General features: G+C 51.0%; 1 protein-coding gene across 5 annotated transcripts in view; it reads left to right on the forward strand.

The window, feature by feature from the left end:
* Positions 1–24197, forward strand: part of ARHGEF7 (Rho guanine nucleotide exchange factor 7) — a 135764-nt gene that overhangs the window by 42555 nt on the left and 69012 nt on the right. For 2 of the 5 annotated variants that reach the window (XM_042980243.1, XM_042980209.1), the window contains exons 3-4: positions 15033–15117; positions 18672–18802. In XM_042980243.1, coding sequence (XP_042836177.1) covers positions 15033–15117; positions 18672–18802 — 216 coding nt within the window. Of the gene's footprint in view, positions 1–12765; positions 12855–15032; positions 15118–18671; positions 18803–24197 lie in introns of those variants that run through there. The other 3 variants (XM_042980211.1, XM_042980222.1, XM_042980232.1) reach the window with 3 other exon arrangements.

Genomic DNA, 24197 nt, shown 5'->3' on the forward strand with positions numbered 1-24197 from the left:
GTGGCTCTTCCCACCTTCCTCCAGGCTGAGGGGGGTGCGTCCCCTTCCATCCCTTCAGGGAGGACTTGTAGGTTAGAACGGATAGGGTCCCCTTGGGTTGCAGAGTTGTGGAGCTTTTAAAACATTCCAGAGTCCCCCTGGAGAGCCTGACTTAATTAGCTTGGTTTTTAAAGCTGACCCAGTTGGGTCCCTCAAATTAGGGTTTGGTGAGGTGGGGAGAATTGTGGCAGTTTCCCTCAAACTTACAGAAAGGCCAAGGATCCTGCCCAGCTTAGGACAGGCACAGTGGGAAGTGTACTTTCCTCAGGCCTTCTTCTGGCAGAAGCAGCCAGTCGGCTGAGCTGGGGTGGGGGTTTTTGAGGCAGCGACTGAGATCCTGAAGTGACACGGGGCTGATCTGGTCTGTGGATGGTGAGGGAATGCTTTCATTTTCTACTTAAAAGATGCTGGGGGTAGTGTTGGGGAGCTCAAACAAACCTCCTGACCTGCCCCTTGCCCTTTTCTTGGAAAAACTTAAGCTAACACATTAGAAGGTAGTGTGACGTCCTGTGCCGTCACTTAGGTCACCATACAGACACTTTGCCGCCTGGCTCTGAGTGTTCAGATATTCTCTAGCCACTTAAACCACGTGGTAGGCCTCCACATGCCTGCCTCTGAACACCCCGTATGTACGTCTTTAAGATGAGAATATTCTTCCTTAGTTTCCCCACACCGTTCTTCTACCTTTCACATTTATTAGGACTCTTATGTTTTTGGGGAGTCCAGCGTTGTTAACCCCGTAGAGTCTGGTTCAGGTTAGACATTTTAGGTAAGAATTCTACACACTGATGATCTATATTTCCATGGGTCCTATCAGAAGTGCTTCATGTTGACACTTCATACCGCTGGCACGGAGTTCCATCCCTTGGCTAAGGTGACATCCGCCAGGTCTCTGCATTGTAAAGGTGGTCTTTGTCTTTGTGCTTAGTACATAATCTGTGGGGTGGTGCCCCACAGCCTTTCATCTGATGCACTTAGCATCCTGTGATGACCCTTCCTGAATTGATTGGTGTCGTGGTGGTAGCTGCGTGGTACTGGGGCCTTTTGGTGCACACTGCCTTTGAGATCTTGGTTCTGGGCAAGAACGTTTGGCGGTGGTGTTTGGCATGTAAGTTAGAAAGTTGTGTGTGTTTTGGCCGGTGGAAGAGCTTACCTGTGTTTTCAAGAATCTGTGTGAAGGTCATATGGTGTCCTTTGTGAACCTGGCCATTCACTTCTGAGCTCTGTTTACCTTTTGTGCCAGCTTTCCATTGTCCATCCAGCAAATATTAGTCCCCGACTCTTGCTGACGCCGGGAGCTGCATTTCATCCACGTGGGCCTCAGGAGCATATAGGAAAAAGTTAAGAGGAAGGAAGGAGTACAGATACAACATTTGTGTATGAGGAGAAATGGTAGAAATGCAGAGAGGTGGAAATAAGTTCTTAGAGTTGTGTACCAGCGGCTTCGTAGCAATACTGACTACTTGCCGTGTGGCCCCTCGGTGCCAAGTCAGCCACAAGGCGGTGCTGTGAGGGGGGCGCGGGGAGCCCCGGTCCAGGGAAGGGAGACCAAGATGGGGAGTGGGTCCACGAGATGTCCGGTGTCTAATGTTTACCAAGGGGCAGTGCTGGTATTTGACTCCAGGTTTAGGGAGAGTCCACATCTTGTAAGTTTACAATAACCGGTCTGCTGCAGCAAGGGCACCGGGTCAGTGCAGTTAGTTGGATGCCCCATGAAAGGGAAGAAGAGAGGTGCATTTTGAGGTGCGGTGCGATGCAGTGTCTTGTTGGTAAATGTGTTCACGTAGAGACCAGCAGCCTGTACCATGCAGCTGAGGGGAGGATTTACATGTGACTTAGCAAGTTTACCTGCAGAATCTTTGTGTTCTGTGTGTCCCCCGTCATGATGGGTATGACGTGTAACTCCCTGAAGCCTTTCAGCGTAGTGAAGGATTTATAACCTAGGAAGGACTTTGAACCAGTGATCATTAGCAACTTTATTTAAAGCTTGAGTAAATGCTGTCCTAGCTGCATTTGCTAATTCTTTCAGTGTGAGGTTATTAAATTGCATGTTTATTATGTGGGTTTTGTGTTTGTATACTGGTTGTAATGTAAAACAAAGTGTGCGTGTCTGTTCTGGATCATCATCGGGAGTCTCACTACCGTCAGTCAGATGTCCTATTTCGAGGACCAGGCAAGGCTGCTTAGGGGCTGGGAAGCAGGTGTGGAGGTTTCACAACTGCCCCGGCTCTGACCTGTCTTCACCCTGACGAGACCTGGAAACTTCCCATCTTCTGAGATGAAACTTAACGTCTTCAGGGTGTCTTTGAGCATCTCGTTGGGCTCATAGTGGGGTAGCAGGGAATGTCCCGTGATGGGGCAGCATTCCCGGGGAGCCTGCTGTAACACCGCTGGGGTAGAAGGGGATCCTTTGACCATTTATTGGATAGGACAGGTTCAAAGATCTTGAAGAGCAAGTTTGTATTTCATTGCAAGTGGAGAATGGGGAAGTGTTTCTCCAGGTGGTGGTCAGTCTGCACACAGTTGATGAGGACCTTCTGGAACCCTGCTTTGCCCTGGGGAAAATATCCATGCACAACATGTGTCTCTGGAGCCTCAGCCATGTGTGGCAAGTAGGGTGGAAGCATGCAGGTGGGATCCAGGGCTGAGGCTGGAGTCCTGCTGGAGTGGAGCACATGGGGTTGGGGTGCGGAGAGAGATGCTTCACGTGGCCAGACTTGAGAAGGTGAGTGGGCGGATACCTGGGCGGGTAAAGCCAGCAGCTCCCTGGTTGGCCTTGGTTGAGCTGAACCAACAAAACATCGTGGATTTGATGAGCTGTCCCGAATAGGAATTGAAAGAGAATCTGAATTGTGGCATTTGGGGTCTTCCTTCCTTGGGATATGTCATACCCTTGAACTTGAGGGGAACGTTTCAGTGTGGAAGATTATAATAGGCACAGACAGGTACCCAAGCATTTTAGCATTTTTGGAAAGCTGCTGCTTTTGGTGGTGGTTGCTTTTGTTTGTTTGTTTGTTTTTTAAGCAGTTGGGCCCAGCCCTCAGGACTCTCAGCATAGCCCTGCCAAGGTTAGACCTGAGACCAGGAGGCTGTAGACTGCTCTAGGGAGGCATTGTGCCAGCAATCACGTTGTAGTCCTGTTATGTCATTGTGTGCCTGCTAACAGGCTCTGTTAAATGTACGTACCTTGAAATAACACTGACCTGAACGTCTGTCTGGGCATGTGGACGGCATCTATTCAAGTCTCCTGTCAGGTACCAAGTACTGTCTATCTTCTCTGCTCACTCAAAACTGGAACTGCTTGTCTACTGAGAGTTCTGTCTGTACAGGGTTGAGCAGTTTAGAGAGTACTTTCTCAGTTTGTCGTGATAGCTAATTGTCACGAAGACCTTTGGATTTTCACCTTTAAAAGTCCTGATCCGCTTCTGTGGTCCCACCGTGGCTCCCTTCCTTTGGATCCCCGAGAATGGGATGGATTTAGTGCGCTTGTCCTGCCTCCCAGCTCCTTGAAACATCTCTGTATCTTGGTTTTCACTAATTGCATTGTCTAGTAATTCTTAGTTTTTCAGTACTTTTACACATTTAAATGCTGTACCAGAAACCTGTATTTCTTTCTTTTTTTTTTTTCTTTTAAACAGTTTATTCGTTTTGAGTGGGAGGGGTAGAGAGAGGGAGACACAGAATCCGAAGCAGGCTCCAGGCTCTGAGCTGTCAGCACAGAGCCCAACGCGGGGCTCAATCCCATGGACCGTGAGATCATGTCCTGAGCCGAAGTTGGACACTTAACCAACTGAGCCACCCAGGTGCCCCAAGAAACCTGTATTTCTTGATCTTTCCTCTTGGAGCTCACCCCTGTGTGGAAGAGGAGGAACCCACAGTGTGACTCCATGGGGCTTGGGGGGCAGACTGGATGAGGGGCACTTTATGATGGCCGTGAGTGGTGGGATTGGCCGTGTTCCCCCTCGGTATTCGGTGGGCAGGGCTAGTGTCTAGAAATTTCCTTTTTGCTGTGCTGCCCCTTTCTTGGTGCTCCAGCCAGAGAGGACAAGCTTTTTCTGGGGCTGTTTTTGTATTTTTTTTTGGTGCATCTGGGCTGCATCTGAAGCAAAACAAAACAAAACCCCCCACAGAACCCAGACAACCCTCTGCTGTGCTTCTTGGGCCCTGAGGCCTGTAGCCAGGCTGCTGCTCCCGGCCTGAGTTCTGTTTGCCTCTGTTCTGTATGTAACGTCCAGGGCTTTTAAAAAGCTGGACTTTGCGGTTCCTGTTCTATGAATAAAGGCCCCATAGCTGACATGAATGCACAGCTGTGTAGGTGAGACGAGAGGGGCCCTGTAAGGGGCGAGGCTGGGAATAGGTGTGGGAAATCTGGGGGGAAGGGTCTGGATGCTCTCCCTGAGCAGGGTAGAGGGATGAGCCTTCTCTGTACCCCAGTTCCCGTGTCTCACTCCAGCTAGAGGGCGACCCCTGCTTGAAGTTTATGGTGGGGCTCTTAGGGTATTTCATTTTAGGTAGAATTGTCTCCTTTTTTGTCTTCTGTGTCTGTTAGTGGGTCCAGTAGTACCTGGACTTAGTGACTTGTTAGGGATCTGGTGTAGGCAGCCAGCTTTCCTTATGGGCAGAGGTCTGAGTGCTTGGCCTCCTCCTGGAGAAGCGCTGCTTCCTATCCTCCTGCTGGAGCAGTCACCGAGGTGCTCCTGGGTCCCCTTAGAAGTATGGCCCATTCTTTCCTGTGCTGTGGAATCCCCTGAGGCCTTGCTTAGATTGCTCATGGCCCCTGCCCCATTTAGCGCTGCAGTAAATTCCTTCTTTATTACTTAAAGCCTCTTTTGTCATTTTCAGTGGAACTTTGGGAGAGATGAGAGGTAGTTCGCATTTGCACTTTCCCAGCTTTTTTTTTTTTTTTTTAATATATATTTTTTAATGTCTGTTTATCTTTGAGAGAGAGACACACACAGAGTGTGAGCAGCAGAGGGGCAGAGAGAGAGGGAGACACGGAATCTGAAGCAGGCTCCAGGCTCTGAGCTGTCAGCATACAGCCCGATGCGGGGCTCAAACTCAGGAGCTGTGAGATCATGACCTGAGCTGAAGTCGGATGCTTAACCGACTGAGCCACCCAGGCACCCTTGCACTTTACCATCTTTGAGATGTTTCTCATAGTTTGACTTTTGTAACTATTCATGCTAACTTTTAAAGTTAATGCAGTGTACTTGTTACCTTCCTGGCTCTAAACGTTAGCACCTAACTTATTTGAGCCCTTCTGCCCAGACCCCTGTTTGACACCGGAGGGCTGCTCTTTTCAGACTCACCCCATTGGCATTGCAGACAGCCTGGGGTCCTGCTGCAGGCTGGTGGGGCGCTGTGTTTGTGCATGGGTGTCTGAGCCCACTGCCCCGCTTGCTGTGGACCCCCTTGTACGCCTGCAGGAGAACGCAGTGGTTCACCGGCTTCCTGTCTTGTTCTCCCGGACCATCACACCGTCGTCCTGGGGGCCGGGTCTTCTTTGTAAAATAAGGTTGGCGTGAAGTCTTGAGCACAGCGCCCAGAGGCCTCTGTGGATGCTGGAGCCTCCCTCCCTGCCTGGTGGGGCTTCGGCCTCTCTGCTGCTTTCTGTTTGTGGAGGCTGAAGGCCGGCTGGTGCTTTCTTTGCTCCGGTGGTCTTCCCCACTTCTCAGCGTTTTATCACTCCCAACCCCCCCCCCCCCCGTCCCCCGCCGCCCCTTCCTGTAGACCACCTAAAACATGGGGCTGGGGTTTCTTTTGATCTGGGTTGTCCCTGCCCTTGTTCGTATGTGGGTGTTGATACAGTCAAATGCACAGCGTTGAATATGCTTTAATTCTCATTTTAAAGTGGAAAGTTGTTTGGGGGCACACCGGGTGACTGGTAGGTATTGATAGAAGCCATCGCCAAGCTAGTTTTATCCCTGGAGTGGAGGAGTAGGCAGGACTAAGAACAAACCTGCAGAAGCCAAGGGGGCGAAATCACTGCAGAGTCCTGTTCCTCCCGTGTCCCCATCAGTATGGACCATTTGCAGTAAACTGAAATAGCAGGACTTCAAGACTCCTTTCTACTCCTCTTGCCACAAAATCCAATTTCTCTTGACAATGTGATAGGACAAAATTATATTTTTAACTTGGCGAACTACACTCCAGAACCGTGCCAAAAGTAAGTTTCTTGCGTCAGAAATAGCTTCCTCATAAACTCCCTGGAGGAGCTGACCTGGCTCCTTGCATTTGGAACATTAAAGCTACAAGAGTTGAACGTGCTTGGCTGGCCTTCCCTTGTGGGGGTCTCTCCTTTAGCCCTGAGATGGTAGAAAGAATGTCCGTACGTTCCCTGTGATTTTCTTGTCGCATGTACCCAGGGTGTCCTCAGCCAGGGGCATAACTTAGGCATGCGTTCTCTTCAGTGGCTGTGGTTGGTGGTCTGCAGTCAGTGGGTGGTCGTCGAGCCCCGGGGAACGTGCAGAGGGCAGCCGAGGCAGCCCACAGATCTCCACTACCCTGTTTCTCAGATTCTGTGTAGTCCCAGTGCTGTAGGGGGTCCCCACCCTGCACACTGGGGTCGTGCACAAGATGCTGGGAGGATGTGTGTGTCACCTTGGCTCCCAGGGCCGCTCTGCCTCTCTGGCTGTGGGGTTGTGACCGGTGGCTCGGGGCCAGCCATTTGCTGCTGGGATGGCAGGCTTGTTGCTGTTGCCTGGGGCTGCGTAACCTCAGTAGGAGTAATGTTCCTGAAACTGCAGGCCATGCCGGAGACAGTAGACAAAAAGATGGCCCAGAACTGATGACTTCTGCACTGTGGCTCTTACTTTTTTGACTTGTTACCTGAACAGTGCTGTTTCGTTTAAGCCGGTTCGGATTTTATTTCTAGTCGAAAGATTTGACTGACGGGGTCTTTGTTATATGATGAGTGACACCATCAACTTAGTGCTGTGGTTTGCTTTTCTATTTTATTGTGTGGGAGACGTTCTGATTTCCAGTATTATCAGTGACATTTGGAAGTCAGGGTGAAGCAAGGCCCCCATTGTGAGCTGGGCAGTGCGGGGGGGGGGGGTGGTGGGGAGAGCCTTTCAGGCCTTACTGCGTTAGGCATCCTTTAGTTACATTTTTTGGGAACCCTGTCCCACTTCATTGTGAGGTGTGTCTGCACTCCACAGAATGCGGAGTGACATTCTGTGACAGCTGAGCCATCCAGGGAAGAGGTGTGGGCACCTGATTTGAGGGGAGAGGTGTACGTGCGTTGGGACTCCCGTGGCGGTGGACATGGTGCTGGGGTTCAAGCGCCATGCTCACACTTCTGGGCACTCGTTTCTCAAGTTGGGGCCGGGGCCCCTTCCCTCTAGTGGGCCGCACAGGGGCCTCCTTAGGGACAGCATGGCATGCAGGTCTGCAGTCCTGAGTCGCAGGCACTGTGCTGGCCTTCCTGTCGAGTGCCCACGTCGCTGCTGTGAGGACTTGAGCACATGGCTGTGGTGGGCAGCCTGGTTGAGACCCAGCCCTGGGGATGCTTTCAGGCCGCCTCCGAGAGACCAGAGCTGTGTCCCCCGGTGGAGCCGCTGGGAACTGCTGACACCCCAGGACCTGCGAGGTAGGTTGTCCAGGGCCCTGAGGCTGAGGGACCTGTTACTTAGATGCCGAGCGGCGGTCTAGGCGGTGGAGGTTGAAGGTGGTGAAGCCCTCTGTCGCTCTGCTGGCCCTGCCTACCTTCTGGCTCCTAGGGTACCTGGTGTAGGGTGGCGGACCAGTCGAGGGTGTGTGAGAAAGATCGAGTGCTTGCAGGGCCAGCCTGTGAACACATGGTGTCTTTTCTTCTTGGAGGCTACGTGAAGCCGTCGCTCCCGAGCAGTTACGTGACGACTGCACCCAGAGTTTGGGAAGGAAGGGAAAACCTCGTTTGCTCTGCAATAAGAAGTGCTTTGTGGGGAACAGTTTTTCCTGTTTTGAATAGCTGAGGGTTGTTTTATCCAGCGAAAAGGTTTTAACTTTGACCCTTTAGTGTTAACTTGGCCTGAGTCTAAATGACCTGTTTCACTTCATGTCTTCTTTGTTTTTCTTTTTTTTTTTTTTTTTTTTTCGAAGATGTACTCTGTCCCCTTCAAGAATCCCTTCTGTTGTGGAAAATGTGGCATGTGGGTGTATTGCCAGTTCTTGCCAGATGCTGTCATTCAGCCCCCACGTCTCCGAGACTCTGAAGCCCAGAGGTTTATCCTCCTGGCTGCGTGTTAGCTACGGATAGGGTGTTGCTGTGCTCTCAGGGTCATCTTGATGCTGCAGTTCCGGCCTGGGCCTGCCTGTCTCCTTCAGATGGGTGGATACCCCCAAAGGCTCCTACAGCTTCTGCTCAGGGCTGGCATGCATCATCCTGCTCGGAGCTGGTGCGCGTGGGTGCGTGGACCGAGCCCATGGGGAGGCGTGGCAGGGGGTGGGGAGCGGATGCTGGCGCTAACTGACCAGCTGCGGTGAATTGGAGTTAGACCAAAAAGTCGGAAAATGGTGTGATGAATGGGACGGTTCTAGATCGGGTCCCCATCTGCTCTTAGAACTTGTGCCTTGGAAACCCGTTTACTTCAGAGCAGTCTTCTGTTGCTTAAGGCTTTCCTGAGAACCACGGCGGCTTCTCCTCATGCAGCCCTTCTCTGTCAGGTTGAGGTTCGTGCGTTCGGGGAGCTCTCGTTGGGGGGGGGGGGGGGGGGCGTGGCGGGGGTGTCACCCTCCTGTTACTGCCCTGCCGGGTGGATGCTGGTGATGTCTGCTTCACTTGTGTGGCACAGCCCCGTCTTCCTGTATAGGTGAGTCTTCCTGATTTCTGGTGTGTGTTCAGGAGCTAAACTTGGTAGTGCATGTGACCATGTAAGTCAAAATAGAAGACGTTAAGAGGACTAGAGGAAGTTCGGGCTGGGAGGGTGAACCTGGCCAGATCGCCCTGTCTTTGGTGGTATGTGTTAGCCCTTCTGGTGACATCACGGGCAGGATTTCTGGGGTTAGTGGTCGGGGGGTGGGGTGGGTGCTCTGAGGGGTTGGTTTGTCTGGGCCTCTGCTGGGCGGGCGGCCTCTCAGGCCTGACCGTGACCTCCTGACACAGATGGTGCGCCCTCCTCCCTCTGCTGTTGGTTTAGAGCTGAGGGGCTCCACATCTGTGAACACGCATGCTTGTCCCTCCTTTTGAAAAAACCCCTCCTGACCTCTTGGAGCAGGTGCTGGTGGAATGGGGCTTTGCCCTGCCCCCACCTGTCCTGAGCCATGTGATTCTCTTGCCCACTGGTGGGCTGGGGTCCTGCTGACTTCTCCTTTCCCGTGTCCCGTCATCCACCTGGAACCTGGTGCAGGGGCGTGGCTCTGGTGCAGGGGAGCACCCTAACCCTCCTCTGTGGCCTCGTAACTCCTTCCCCTGCTTTCCTCCTTCAGCCTTCACGAGGTGTCCTGGGAAGGCTGGCTCTCTTGACCCTGGTTCTCCTTTCCTCCCAGTTGATGGTCCTCCTCTAAGTGGTGTCCTGTGTCGGGGGGCGGGGGCGGGGGGGCCTTGCAGGTTGGCCAGTGGCGTTTCTCTCCCTCCTCAGGTGGGGAAGCTGGCTCCAGGGCCATGCAGTGACCTTCCACAGGGGCCCTCGGCAGGCCTGTGCTCCTGTGCCGGCCCTCCGTGCCCTTCCTCCTGGTTTGGACTGGACGCTCCTAGGTGTGGGGGGCCACAGGGCCTGGTTGGTCTGAGGTGGCCCCGGTGTACATGTGTTGTCCCGAACTGACTTCCCCTCGAGCTCCTGTTTGTGCAGAGCGACTGGCGTGGTGGTTGTGTGTGTCCTGCAGACACTGCCGCTCCCCGCCTTGTGCCTCGCTCTCTGTCCACTCCCCACCTCATGTCTCGCTTGTGCTGCTTTGTTCAGAGCTCTTCCGCTCAGCCTTCCCTTTCTTTCAAGGTTCTCTGCAGGTTGTACCTTGTTTAGGGACACCTGGGACTGGCCGGAGTTGTAAAGAAACAGCCTGGAGACTTCCTTGGTAGCTTTTGGTGTCCCCTGGCATAGCCGTGTGCTCTTTTGTTGAGTTTAACCCCGTGTGGGCGCCCCCCCAGTGGAGATGGGGGGGCGGGTCCCACCAGAGGACCTGAGAGCCTGGTTCTGCCCTGCTGGTGCTGCTGGCCCCTGTGGCTGGCCTGTCTGTGATGTCCTGTGCTGCCTGCCTTGGGGTGGGGATGCTATTTATGCTGATACTTTCAGGAGGATTCCAGCAGTGCCCTGCTTTGGCCGAATCGAGGAGAATGATGTATTTGGGGGTAGAATCTTTTTGGTATTTGGCATTTTTCCCTGCTAAAGGAGGAGATGATTATCTTAATTATCCTTATCTAATGAAATAGTTTCATTTACTGCTTTTTTTGGTGGAGAAAACTGCAGCCTCCTTCCTTGATGTGGTGGTGGTTGGTAGATGTGTGGTCCCATGTGAGCTCATAATGGGGGCTGCAGCCAGAAGGGAGCCCCAGGTTTCTTGGGGCATCTGGCAGGTGCCCAGTTGGGGACCCGAGGTGTAGAGGAGAGCCGTGTTTAGGGATGCTGCTGCCTCAGTGGACCCAAGTCCAGGCTGGGGAGGGTGGGCCCTCTTCAGACTGCATAGTGTGTCAGCAGGTTCTTAGAAGTCCCTTCTGGGCTGGGGAGGCGGGACTCCCGGACCCAGAGCCTCGATTTAATATCCTTTCCTTTCTGTTGCAAGGAGGTCTGTTTCCCCAGGCAGGACCTTTCGCTGGGGTGCTGTGGTGGCCTTATTGGGCGGCACTCCCCTGCTGCCGAGGGCATCTGTCTGCTCTGCGTGAGCCCTGCTAACAGCAGCTGCCCTTGAGGCTCACGCTGCCTGCACCCCTCCCAGTCTTGGCCTCCCGTGCTGCTTGGAGTTTGCGATTGTTTCCCACTGTGTTAAGAATGGGCTCAGGTGAAGCTGACCGTGGTTTCCCCTCCTGAGAGTTGACCGTGTGACAAGGCAGTGGATAGTTCAGTGTTGGGCAGACCGCGCAGGGAATGGCCATTCTGCGGAAGTGTTCCCACATAGTGCTAGCCATCCGGGGCCAGCGAGGGCGGGGAGCCGGGCAGCAGGTACACCAGAGCCTTGAGCAGACCCGTGTGCAGGCTGCGGGGCCGCCCTTCCTCTTGCGTGCTGGTGTATTTCCCCCATGAGCCTTGGGGTGCCGCGGTGTCCACACTGTCAGGGTGGACAGGTGAGTGGGAGGGAGGGCTGGGCTGTCAGAAGCAGCAGCTTCAGGGGTGGGAGTTTTGGGTGGGAACCTGAGCACTTTGATGGAGTAGGGTCCTTCAGGATGCAGAGAGGTGCAGTGTCGCGCTCCAGGGCGCGTGGTGTGGATGCCTGTACTCCCTTCTCTGGTCCCGTGAGGCCTCTGCTTCTGTGTACCCCCCAGGCATCGAGAAAGCTTTTTTCTTGGTAACTGTGTTTTAGAAAACCGTTTTCTATGGTAGAATGTGGTTATTGATGGGTCAGTATTACAGGAAACCTGAAGCTTGGTGAGTAAGACTTCAGTTCTTAAAATCTGTTCCTTCTCCAACATGTGAGACATTTGCATGTTGCTTTCTGTCCTTGTCAGTATGTTTTTCCTTCCCATTTTAAGGATGAGAAAGCAGAAGCCTGGGAGGGCTTCCATACATTGTGAGGCTATAACAAGCGGGGGCAGCCTCCACGCAGGAAAGGGCCGGCTGCTCAGGGCTCTGGCTCCTTGGACAGTGCTGTGTTGTCACTTGGAACACGCTGCTCACCTCTGTCCTGCTCTCTTTGGGGGTCGTGTTTGCTCCCTGTCACTATAGTATTGTTGCTTTTGATTAGTAAAATACTAAATATCAACAAATTTAGTATTTTGAGGGGGGAACAGGACCATTTTACTTCAAGAATATTGGATTCTGCTGTATACATTTAATTCACGTAAATGCGAAAGTGAGGGTGAGTGTTTGGGGATCTGCTTTTCCAATATCTCTGGGCCACAGAGTGGTCCCTCCTCACTGTGAGTTTGGTTTTGGTCCGGAGTGGAGCCCTCCTGGGGAGAGGATTCACACCTTCCTTGTCCCTCCAGGGCTTTTCTCACCCTGCTGCCTGGAATCACATGGGGCCAGGGTTCCTCAGAGATGCTAATTTAACTGGCCTGGGGTTTGGCCGGAGTGTTTTGGTTTTCTGAATCCCTGGAGATGCAGCCTCTCCTGAGAACATCTGCTCCGTCGCCACCGGAGGCAAAGCGGACCCCAGTGTTGGCTTCCTTCCTCCCGCTGGCTCCTGACCACAGCCAGGGTGGGCGGTGCTGCTCTTTGGGCGACATGGGTAGGCCCTGAGGTGGGGCCGGTGTCCTTAAGCGCGGAGTGCCCTGGACGGCGGAGTGTGCCGGTGTCCTGGTCGTTCTCCCGCGTGTGGGCTGACTTGTGCCGAGACACTAAAACAGAAGTTCTAATGAGACTTTTCCCCTAGTGCAGACTCTTTACTCAAGAGTTTTCTGGTTTTCTTTTTCTTTTTGTTGAATAGTTTCCTAATTCGGGAAATAGTCTTTTTTTAGAGCTGGGCTTTAGTCAGAACATTTCATGGATTCAGAATGTGTGTTTCTCGGCGGCAAGCGTTTGTCTCCTCTCGTTGTGTAGTTTCCTGTGAAGAAGTGTAGCACAGATGTGAATCCACTTAAGTTGTGGGGTCACATGGAAGCCCGTCGGTGGGCAGGTTCGGCCAACCAGACACTTCCTGGTATCCAAGTAAGAAAGATATATAGTTCTGGAATAACAGGAAGCTGCAGCTTTCAGCATCCTGTTTTTCTGGGTTTTGTGACTTGCTGCCTCACCACAATGAAGGTTAGTAGACCTTTTTATGTTGAATTCTTCTCATAGGGTACTGCGTATTTAATTTTCCTATCTCTAAAACTGGAACTTCAGAGCTGAAAGATGGGCAGATTAGCTGCTCCTGCGTTTTACAAAGGAACGTTGATGTTCGACACATAAGGAAGCGGAGGCCTGTCAAAGTTAATGCTCTTCATGGTGCTCCTAAAAAATGCAACTAACACGTTAAACAAAACGTAGGTAGATGTGTCCGCCTAGATAATGCTCATTTGACTCGTTTCTGAAATCTCACAAATGAATTAGATTCTGTGTTGTATAAACTGATTCTAAAGACGCTCTGTTGGAAGGGGTGCCTTTTACAGGAAGGGTCTGGAGTGAAATTGATTCATTTTGTACATCAGCTGTGTGAGAAATGGCACCAGTGACTGTCCGGAATGCTTAGATGCGGTCACACGTAGGCGTTAGGCTCTGTTCAGTTTCTTCCAGCTTTTAGAAAAAGCAAGCTGTGTGTCCAGCTCCTCCCTTGACTCCATGATTTGATGGCCTCCTTTCTTGAAGTTCTTCAGTTTTTCTTTTGTTTGTTGGTGTTTTTTATGAGTGAGCGGGGGAGGGGCAGAGAGAGGGAGACACAGAATCCGAAGCAGGCTCCAGGCTCCGAGCCGTCAGCACAGAGCCCGACGCGGGGCTCGAACCCACGAGCTGTGAGATCATGACCTGAGCTAAGCTAAGTCGGACGCTTAACCAGTTGAGCCACCCAGGGGCCCCTGTTTGCTCATGTTTAAATAAACCTACCTCATGGTTTTTACTCATTTCAGAAATTAAAGGCAGAAGGCCATTAACTGAAGAATTTTGAGGAAGGCAGCAATTAGATTTGGAAAGGCTCCCCTTAGCTGCTCTGTGTGTGAATGTCCCGCATGGTGACATTTAGCACCGCAGGGTGGACGGATGGGTCGACTGGTGCATTTATCCATTCAGCAGATGTTGGGCCTTTTGTACTGTGTGCTGGCTGTTTTGCTAGATGTTGGGAGTTGTAAACTCTGGTTTCGTGGGTTTTCCAGTGTAGGGTGGCTATACATGTGAGGTTGTCCTTGAGGTGAGTGTGCTGGGAGAGCTTGATTAGGGCGCCTGACCTAGTCTGGTGTGGAAGTGTGGCCAGGAGTCCTGTGAGGACTTAGGGGGTGGGGGCTGGGAGGCAGGAAGAAGAGGGTTCCTGGCAGGATGTGAAGTGGAGGAGGGGAGGGAGGAGGGGAGAGGTGGCCGGGCCCTCCTCCTCCTGACCCTCCTTCCTGGAGTGGCTGGTCTGTTCATTTTTGCCCTGGTGCGAGAAACTTAAGGCTGTTAACACAGTTTACGTTTGGGTCTCTAAATACACCTTTGTTATCGACATCCTGAAAGAAATATTTTCATAATTTTTCTGGCACAGTTGTAGGTGATTTTACTGTTACAATCTTTTGTGGTGGTTACCTGACGATCAAAAGCCATGCGTGTCCTCCAGGCAGTATTTGGGAGTGAGATCTGTGTGTGTGCCTGTGCGCACACTTGCAGACCAGCTGTAAGGTATCTAGGCAAGCTGACGTGTTCTCTCAGCTTCTGTGTGTGTGTGTGTGTGTGTGTGTGTGTGTGTGTGTGTGTGTACACGTACGTGCACCTGCGTGCCGGGATGGACTCTCCTGTGTGCCGGGTCTGTAGGTGGCTGAGGTTGGAGGAGGTGTAGACTAGCCCGTCCCGGTCAGGCCTCAGTGCGGTGCCTGGAGAGCGGAGGTGTCCCCGGAGCTACTGGTCTGTCCCTCTTCCGGAATCCACTTCTGTCTTCCTTTCCTCCTGCTGTCAGCATGTGTTTCTCTTGCTGTGCTTGGCTGTGGAGTGGACTTGGGGCTGGGACAGGATCTAGAAGCAAGCCCAGTAGCTCACGGGGCTCCACCCCCTGTTGCCGAGGGGGTTGGGCCAGGTGGGGAGTTGGCAGTGAGGACGTTGGTCTCCTGCCCCACATCGGAGTGTGCCTGCACCGGGAGCTCTGACTGGCCCCTGCCCTCTGCTGGAAGCTGAGGCCACCGGTCTGCTCCTGCAGGCTGGGCTGCCTCTTAAGGACTTGCTCAGCGAATCCTGCTGTGGTCCTCCCGTTGCTGTGAGAACTTCGTTTGTCCTGTACCCGACAGAGGAGACCCTACTAACTTGTTTAATTTTTCCTTTCAGACATTTGATGCAAATGATTTGTATCAGGGGCAGAATTTTAACAAGGTCCTCAGTTCCTTAGTGACTCTAAACAAAGTAACAGCAGGTAAGAACTTTTTATTGAACTTGAGGGGGTGGGAAGACCAAAGGGCAAAAACATGTGCGTTTTGGTTGGCAAGGCAGACATGAGCATTATAGAATTAAAAAAAAAAAAACAACAAACCTATCCTGTTACATTTTTGGCTTTAATTTTTGCTGTGATATTTTCTTCTTAGATCAGAGTCTTGCTGTTCGGGCCTCTGGTGGATAGCAGGTGTTTTCCTTTCTGTGGGCAGAAAGCTTGCTGCCTGCCACCTTAGCAGAGGAGAAAGGTGTTTTGTGTGGGTGGACTCCCAGGCTGTCTTGGAGCTAGAAGCACCTTTCTCTGGGTTTTTATTTCTTTTGATGAAAGCTTACGTTTAGGGAGCAGGTGTAGTGCCAGTTTGAGAGGTGTGACCATGACAAGGAGGCAGCCAGCGAGGTAGCCCTAAAGTAACCCCCTGTCACGGCTAGGCTTTCTGCGGGCTGTGACGGTGCCCAGGGTATGGGTTCTGCCGTGTTGGGAGCCCGGGCCCTCCTTCAGTGAAGGGGTGAGTGGAGCTGAGGACACCCTGTGCTGCTCTTCTGGGCTCCCAGGTACAGGGAGGACAGGAGAGCTTCTGTGCACATTTCTTGGAGGGAGGCACTGCCTGTCCCTGAGCACCGAGAAGCTCTGTCTTTGGAGAGCTGTGTGGATCTAAAAGGACTTAGTGGCGCTTCTGTCTTAAAGTCATTTTTATTTTTCCATTTCCCTCTACGCAGTTTTAGTTTCAGGTTTACGGGGGAATGTTGACTTTGGGGTCTTTTGATAAGAACCTCAAGTGGTTTTCTGAGGGGTTCTTGTCCCTGTTTTCCTGGCCCTTCAGAGGGGGTGTGGGGAGGAGCAGAGGCAAAGCATCGCAAGCTGTAGTCCCAGCTCGGCGGTGCTCTCTGCTCAGGGTCAGGTAGCCCCCTCCTAGAACTTACTTGCTGGGATGGCTGTCTGCACGGAGGTGGGGGATGGGGGAGGGGTGCGGGAGGCACTACCCAGAGCACCTGCCTCTGCCCCCCCAGCCCCAGGCAGGGCTTTTGATGTGGCTGCGTTTTCCCAGCCTATCTGTGCGGTTTGAAGTTGAAAACCTCCTAGGGCTGTTGAGATGGATTATCTGGGGAATTCGCTCCATTGATAAGATAGGACCTTCTGTGATCAAGTGTGGGATTGTTGTTGAGGTTCTGACTCTAGGAGGAGGGAAAGCGACCAGGATGGAGAAGGTGGGGGGGGGGGGAGGTACAAAGATAAATGTAGTTAGTATTATCCTCCCATGTGATGTTCTGCAAACAGAACTTCGTGGCATTTTGTGAAGGTTATTAGGCAGTGAAGCTGCCTTCTCTAGTCCCACATTGTAAAAATGCTAGCTTGACGGCGAACAAGCCGATTAGAAAGATTATGTAGCGGTGGGGGTAATACAATGATGGAAACCTGTAGATCAGATCCCCGGAATTTAACGGAAGAAGAAACTGGTGCAGAGGGGCATGGTTGTGTTTCTTCACCATGTGGGGCCTGTGTGCCAGCTGCTTCTAATAACCATCTGTGCCTCAGAGTTTCACGGGAGCGTCTGAGGGCTGATGGAGGGCTCCATGGCAGGCGGGACAAGAATGGCAGATGTGACAAGTACATGTCGTTTTTTTACTGTGACCCTGCTGCTCCCAGGGCATCCTTCTCTGGTGGCTGGTAGGGGACAAGAGGGCCACTTTGGCTTTGCTCCTGCATGCTGGGTCTCGCTGCAGTTGAGGGACAGGTGCCAAGTTGGGGAGGACGAGAGGGGAGGCGATGGGGCCGGCTGTGATCCGTGCCCTTGGGCATGTGCTCCTTGTAATAGAACGTGGCCTGGGTCCCATCGCTCCCGGGCTTGTTACTGTCGCTTCCCCCTCCTCCTTGTGCAGCAGTGGTGCTCCTGTGCCCTGACAGCATTGGACATGGAGTAAGATGTCCTTTCTGGAAACATGCTTGGAAGTTAGGGAATCAGTGGGGCTCTTCAGCATTGACATGGTCTCTCAGCTGGAAGGAATTTTCGCTCTTATATTGGGCTACTTGATTTTAAATTTTGTTCCTGAGGCCCGTGTGCTGGAAGTGACCCTGTCTTTTTAACTCCCTTTTAGATTCACTTTTAAATGAATGAGAAAAGTCTGTTACTATTTTCACTTCTGCCACTTGAAGACCCTTGTCTCCAGATGTATTGATAAATACTTGCCTTTTAACTGGACAGAAGAAAGACAGCTGACAGGAAGTGTAAGGGATGTCGTGGGACTCCTTCATTGCACTAAATGTTCCCTTGAAAGGTGGAGTCCGGCGACAGCGGGGCGGGGGTGAGGAGGACAAGTGTGCAGCCGCTGGGTTCATGGAGATTCATGGAATCTCCATGAAATGCCCTTGAGCTGGTTTTGTTCTTGAGATTCCCAAGGCCTGTGCCCACCCGTAGTAGAAAACACTGACAATTATGCACAGCCTGAAGCAGGACCTGAGAATTGTAGGGGCCTTTGGAGGTGCCCTGGTAGGGATTCAGGACTGGGCTGTCGAGGCTGTTGTAGGACTGGGTTTCCAGACACCAGTGTCCATGGAGCCAGGCAGAAGCCCAGGGAAGCGGCCGCTGTCCCTGTGCGCAGCCCTGCTCGGCTCTCGGAAAACTGGAGCCTGGAGCCGCAGCCCGTGTACCTCAACAGCAGCTGGAAATCAGGGCCTTCCTGTGATAACTTCAGACCTGCAGTTGACAGCAGAAAATTTTGTAAGACCCTGTGTAAGCCAACCCCAACAGATCCTTCAGAAAAATAGGAACTGGAGATCACGTTTAAGGATATTTTTATAGATGGCTCCCTGCGTATGTAGTGCCTTTGAGAGAATGCTAGCTGTGTGGATCTTGCTCTGGCGATTTCCTTAGAAAACCTCTTCATGGCCTTGTTTTTTGGTCAACTGACTTCTAAGAAGCGGGTTGCTAACATTTACTTGTTGGTTGGCCTAAGTCTCTGCTCCTGAAGAGACTCGGGGAGAGTGCTAGGCCCCTTAGTACCTGTTTCCATCCATCCTTCCTGTGACTTGGAAGGAAGGCGTGGCTGTCTTCATTTTGAGGACGTCCTGCTCAGACAGGTTTCTAGCTAAAAGCTGTCAGGGGATTTTTCTCTTGGTTTAAAGTCGGAGTCTTTTGTTGCAAGAGGATTCCTGCTGCTTATGGCCCTTTTTGAGGCTTAATCCTGGAGGAGTGGGTGGGCGGGGGTGATGTGTTGGGGTTGAGTCCTGGCTGGTGCTCTGACTTACTTTGAGAGGCTTGTTTTTTCCATGGGAAGGGAAAGTATTAAAACCAGTTACAAAACCTTTAAGAAATGTGAAGATTGTACTGGAGAGGGACGGATGAGTAGTTCTCTCGAGTTACTTCCTGGAGCGCGCGTACCTTGTCTGGGTAGCAGACGGACTGCTCTGCATAAATGGCCCGCTTTGTTGCTTTGGCCGTGCGTCCCCCGGGGGCTGCCCCAGTTTAGAGTCTGGTGTGCTACGAGAGTGCGTGGTGTCCAGCGTCTCAGCTCGCTCTTCTCTGTGCACGACCTTTTCAGACATCGGCCTGGGAAGTGACTCCGTGTGTGCCCGGCCCTCATCTCATCGGATAAAGTCTTTTGACTCCCTGGGAGCCCAGCCTTCGCACAGTCGGACTTCAAAATTGTTCCAGGGCCAGTATCGAAGTTTGGTAAGTTGGAGAGAGCTGGTTTTTGGAATATGTTGGGGGAGAGGAGCCTGTGCAGGTGTATCCAGAAAGGTGCTCGTGCCTCTGAACAGGGCGCTGCACAGCCAGCGGGCGCTTTGGCTCTGTTCCCGCTGTTCCTTCATTGGGGTGTGGTATGTGCTCATCACCGGGTTCTCCAGATGTTTACACGTGACCGCTTTTGAGAGACTTGTGTATTTTGGGGGTTATATTTTAAGACTCCTAAATCTGTTAATCTAGAGAGATGTGTGTGCTTTAAAGTGTTTCCCTGGTCCCTTGTAAGATGGTATTTTTTTCTGCTTTGTGCACATGTACGGAAGTATGGGAATAAATATAAAAGTGCTTAGACGTGTGATGAAATGGCTAACAGCTAAAGATTCGAAAGGTGGTCTTTCTCCTTCCGGAAGTGTGGCTTAGCGTGCCTTCCTGGGTCAGGGTGTGACTTGTGAAGGAGGGGCTCCCTGGTCATGGGTGCTGGTGAAGTGGGTAAGGAAGGGGGTGCATGACTGTGCTGGGAAGTGAGGAAAAATCCACGTGGAAGTTGTTAGGATCCGGGCCATGAGCAGAGCACGTGGGGTGCAGCCGTGAAGCTGACCATGCGAGGCTGGAGAGAGATGTGGTATGGTGTGGAATGGGGGCCGTGTGCAGGGAGGCCGCCCCAGGTGTCATTCTGGAAACGCTCCGAGCCCTCTTGTGAGCTAGCGGGTGATGGCACTTACTTAGATTAGCTAGTTGTGGGACTTTGCTTTCACGTCCTGTTTTAATAAACTTGTTTTCGAGACAAGTGGTCTTGCAGCATGAGCCGAAGGAGAGCCTGACTCGTGGGTGTTTGGGGATCACCGATGTCCTACCTGCTTCGACACAGAGAGGAGTATTGCTAAGCTAATGGTTAGCTTAAATAAATCGGTTAGAGTTGCATTTTGTGGAGGGAATTTGAATTTCATTCAAGGAGGGTTAAAAAGGAAGCTGCAAAAGGGAAATGAGAGTTTTACATGTTCCTGAACTTTTTGAACACAAGCTAACTCCTTGCTGTTTACCTGCTTTTCCTTAGAGAAGCCTCGTTACTGTTTCTGACCTTATGTACGATGCACTTGGTGCCACTGCTGTGTCTGCCCTGTTCTAGGAGCTGTTCCCGGACTCTTGCAGATGACATTCCCGCCCCCCGCTCCTGTCCCCGGCCCCCTGTCCCCCGCAGTGGCCCCATGAAGCAAGGGCTTAATACTAGGTGAATTTTGCAGAGCTCTGTTGGGAATGTTTTTAATCCACATTGAGGAAAAAATACCAAACCACTTGGATGATATTTATATTTCTTAAAAATTTGTGAGAGAGAGTGAGAGCATATACATGCAGGGGAGGGGCAGAGAGAGAGGGAAGAGAGAATCCCAAACGGGCTCCACACTGTCAGCACAGAGCCCGACATGGGGCTCTATCCCACAAATTGTGAGATTGTGACCTGAGCTGAAATCAGTATGCAGTCAGACGCTTAACCCACTGCGCCCCTCAGGTGCCCCTGGAAAAGTTTTAAAATTAGCTTTTATAAAACTCGTAGGGGAAAATGTAAGAAGTCTGCAAACTCTGGGTAGAGAAATATGTTGCCTCACCTGTTTACCAGGGCCAACTTGTAACTACTGGTTTTTGAGAAGTGAAGGCTAGATTGCAGATGGAGAATTTTAAGTAAAATGTGGGTAAGTGTAGTGTTGAAGGGTGCACGTTACTAAGATCACAGTAAGCATAGGATTAATGTATAATGAGCTTGGGAAATTTTAAGTAATGGCAGAAATAAAAAGCCCTCTGCCACCCGCTATGTTTGGAAGACCCTGCTGGCTGCTGCCCTTTTGCTGTGCGACAATGACTTCCTGTGCCCTTCGGTTTTTCTGCAGGAGTTACTGATAGTACTTTGAGGGAAATTTCTTGGATTAAAAATTACAATGAAACAAGAATGGCAAAATTTTTTTTTAAAGTTTATTTTTGAGAGAGAGCACAAGCCAGGGAAGGGGCAGAGAGAGAGAGAGAGAGAGAGAGAGAGAGAGGGAGACACAGGATCCGAAGCAGGCTCCAGGCTCTGAGCGGTCAGCACAGAGCCCGACGCGGGGCTCGAACTCACAGACCACGAGATCGTGACCTAAGCCAAAGCTGGACGCTTAACCGACTGAGCCACCCACGTGCCCCAAGAATGGCACAAATGTTTATTTAAAGCTGTGTGATAGGCAGCAGAAAGAGAAATTGTTAATTTCATTTACAGTTGTACCAAAACGAATAAAAAAGGAATCAATTTAATGAAGGAAGTGAAAGACCTGTACTCCACTATAAAACAGTGCAAGAAACTGAAGATGACACAAACAAATGGAAACATGCTCATGGATTGGAGGAGTCCATACTGGTAAAATGTCCACACTACCCAAAGCAGTCTGCAGATTTGATGCAATCCCTGTGAAAATAAGAGAGTGCTTGTCACAGAACCAGAACAAATAATACTAAAATTTGTATGGGACCACACACACTTCAAATAACCAAGGTAATCTTGAGAAAGAACAAACCTGGAGGTATCACAATCCCAGTTTTCAAGGTGCACTACAAAGCCACAACAATCAAAAGTGTATGGTAAGGGCACAAGAATAGACCTGTAGATAGTGGAACAAAATGGAGAACCCAGAAAGAAACCCACAACTACATGTCTGGCTCCGACAGAGGGGGCAAGGAAATACAATGGGGAAAGACCATCTTTCCAGCAAATGGTGGTGGGAAAACTGGACAGCAACTTGCAAAAGTGTGAAACTGGACCACTTGGTTTCTTTCAGCATACACAAAAATAAACAAAAAAAATGAATTAAAGACCTAAACGTGAGACTTGAAACCATAAACTCGTAGAAGAAAACAAAGGTAGTGATGTCTTTCACATCAGCTATAGAAACATTTTTCTAGGTATGTCTCCTAAGGCAAGTAAGACAAAAATTACTATTAGGGCTACACCAAAATAAAAAGCTTTGTCACAGCCAAGGAAGCCATTAACAAATGGGGAAGACAGCCTGCTGAGTGAGGGAAGATACTTGTAAACGACCTCTCCGAGAAGGGGTTATTATCCAAAATCTAGTAAGAACTTACACAAATCAACACCAAAAAACCCAATTAAAAAATGGGCAGAGGACCTGAATACACCTTTTTCCAAAGACCTGCAGATGGCCAAGAGACCCATGAAAAGGTGCTCCTCACCGACTGTCACAGAAATGCAAAGCAGAACCGGAGAGAATACCTCACCTCTGTCAGAATAGCTGGGGTCAAGAAGACAAATGACAAGTGTTGGCGAGGACGTGGAGGAAAACGAGACCTTGGCACAGTTGTGGGAATGGAAACTGGTGCGACCACTGTGGGAAACCATATCAAGGTTCTTCAAATGGAATGTAGAAATACTATATGATCCAGCAATTCTGTTGGGTATCTGCCCAAAGAAAACCAACACTAATTTAAAAAGATAAATGCTACAATAAATTCAGAGGTGCATTATTTACAACAGCCAAGATACAGAAGCAACTCGTGTCCACAGACAGGTTAATAAAGATGTGTGTGTGAGAGAAACGTGTGTGTATACACACATACACACGCAGTCTACTCGGCCATCAAGAATAAAATCCTGCCATTGGCAGTAATGTGGATGGTGGAATGTGGAATACGACGTTATTCCGCTTGTATGTGGAATCTGCGAAAAGAAAATGAATAAACGAAAAGTGAAAACCGACCCATAGAGAATAAACTGATGGTGGCCAGAGGGGTGGTGGGGTAGGGGCAATATAATACGGGGAGAGGGAGAAAAGTAGGTGATAGGTGAACCTCCACCTACCCATTGTCTTCTACTTCGTGTTTGAAATTCTCCATAATAAAAAATTAAGCTAAAACAGTAGGTGATTGCTTGGATGTAAATTTTGTGGTCTTTGTTAAAGCAAACCATAGCCTGAAATCGTGTGAGGTGCGGCCGTTCCCAGGGTGAGGACGGGTGTTCTCAGGGTGCTCTCTGAAAGCCCCTGGTCACACGTGTTCACTCGCACCTCTGTTAAGCACGCGTTGCCTGACCACCACCTCAGTGCTTGCTGTCAGCACGATCGCTTCTGTGTCACTGAACCCCTTGACTCCAGGATGGGTTTCTTGCTTGTGATGGAGGCCAGATTGAGCAGTTCTGGTGTTCGGTCTGCACTGACATGGAAGTTCTAACTTCCTTTCTTCCCTGTTACTTCCTCATTGTTCATTTCTGGGGGTGATCCCCTTACCCCCGCCCACACCCTCTGCTAAACTGAGCTCTTCCTGTGCTCATGCTGTGCCCTCCCCCGGACCGAGTGACTACGGCTCCTTGGAGGGGAGGGGGGCTCAGGGTGTTGACTTGGGGCTTGTTTTTACTCTGGTCTGGGGCTGACTTCACCCTTCACTGGTGAATAAACTGTACTGACTGCTCTTGGGACTCCTCTTGTCCCTCTGTGGCCAGGGTCTTCATCCATTGACTCCTGAGAAGTATGACCTTGGGTTCCCAAGTTTCCCTCCCTGTTGGCGGGGAGTGGTGAGGTCAGGTGCTTGCTGCCACCACCCTTCATTTGTGGGAGTCCTGCCTTGAGCCCCTCAAGCACTGCCTGTGCCTGTGGTCCCCACTGCCACCTGGGACTGGGCCAGCCCTGGTCCCTGCGCTCCCAGGACTGTTTCTCAGACCTGCACCTCCGTGTGTCCACGCATTCCACGCTGGTCACGTCTCCACCACCTCTGCCGCTTCACTGTACCGCATTTCAGCAATTCTGAGACCTTTTTTTGAAACCTTCTCACAGGTTCAAAAGTAGCATGTGTCCTAAAGTTGATGGTATGTCATAATCGACAGCATTTGGAGTATATAAAAGGTATTGTCTAATTTCTGGCATGTTCTATTTGATGAAATACATTATGAGCAAGCAAGTGTAGAGAAGTTACAGTATTTACCTAAGCTTGCAAGACAGGGAAATACTAGCTATTGGAAGAGAAGTTGGGTGTTTCCTTGACCAGCTTTTCTTTGAATGAGATTACCCCTTCCAGGGAACGGGGAGGATGGGGCTTGTGTGAAGGTAGTATTCCAGGACATCATGGTTTTGGGTTGTTAGGGTGACTTCAGAACGTGGGATAAAACACTTGATGCATTTCCGGGTGTGCATGATATTGACAGGTGGGCCTTTGTAGGCCTCAGAGGGCAGCTATGAGGGGCAAGTGTGGTGGGTACAGGTTACTGCTCCCAGACGAGGTACAGTAAGTGGGCCCCACAGTGTCCACCCATCACTGACTTAGTGACCTGAAACCTACATCTAGAAAACAGCTAGATGAATTTCTACAAGTCAGACATTCCTGTGTAAGATCGAGAAGCAGAACCTGACCGGTG

The sequence above is a fragment of the Panthera tigris genome, chromosome A1 (genome assembly GCF_018350195.1).
Source record: "Panthera tigris isolate Pti1 chromosome A1, P.tigris_Pti1_mat1.1, whole genome shotgun sequence".
NCBI lineage: Eukaryota > Metazoa > Chordata > Mammalia > Carnivora > Felidae > Panthera > Panthera tigris.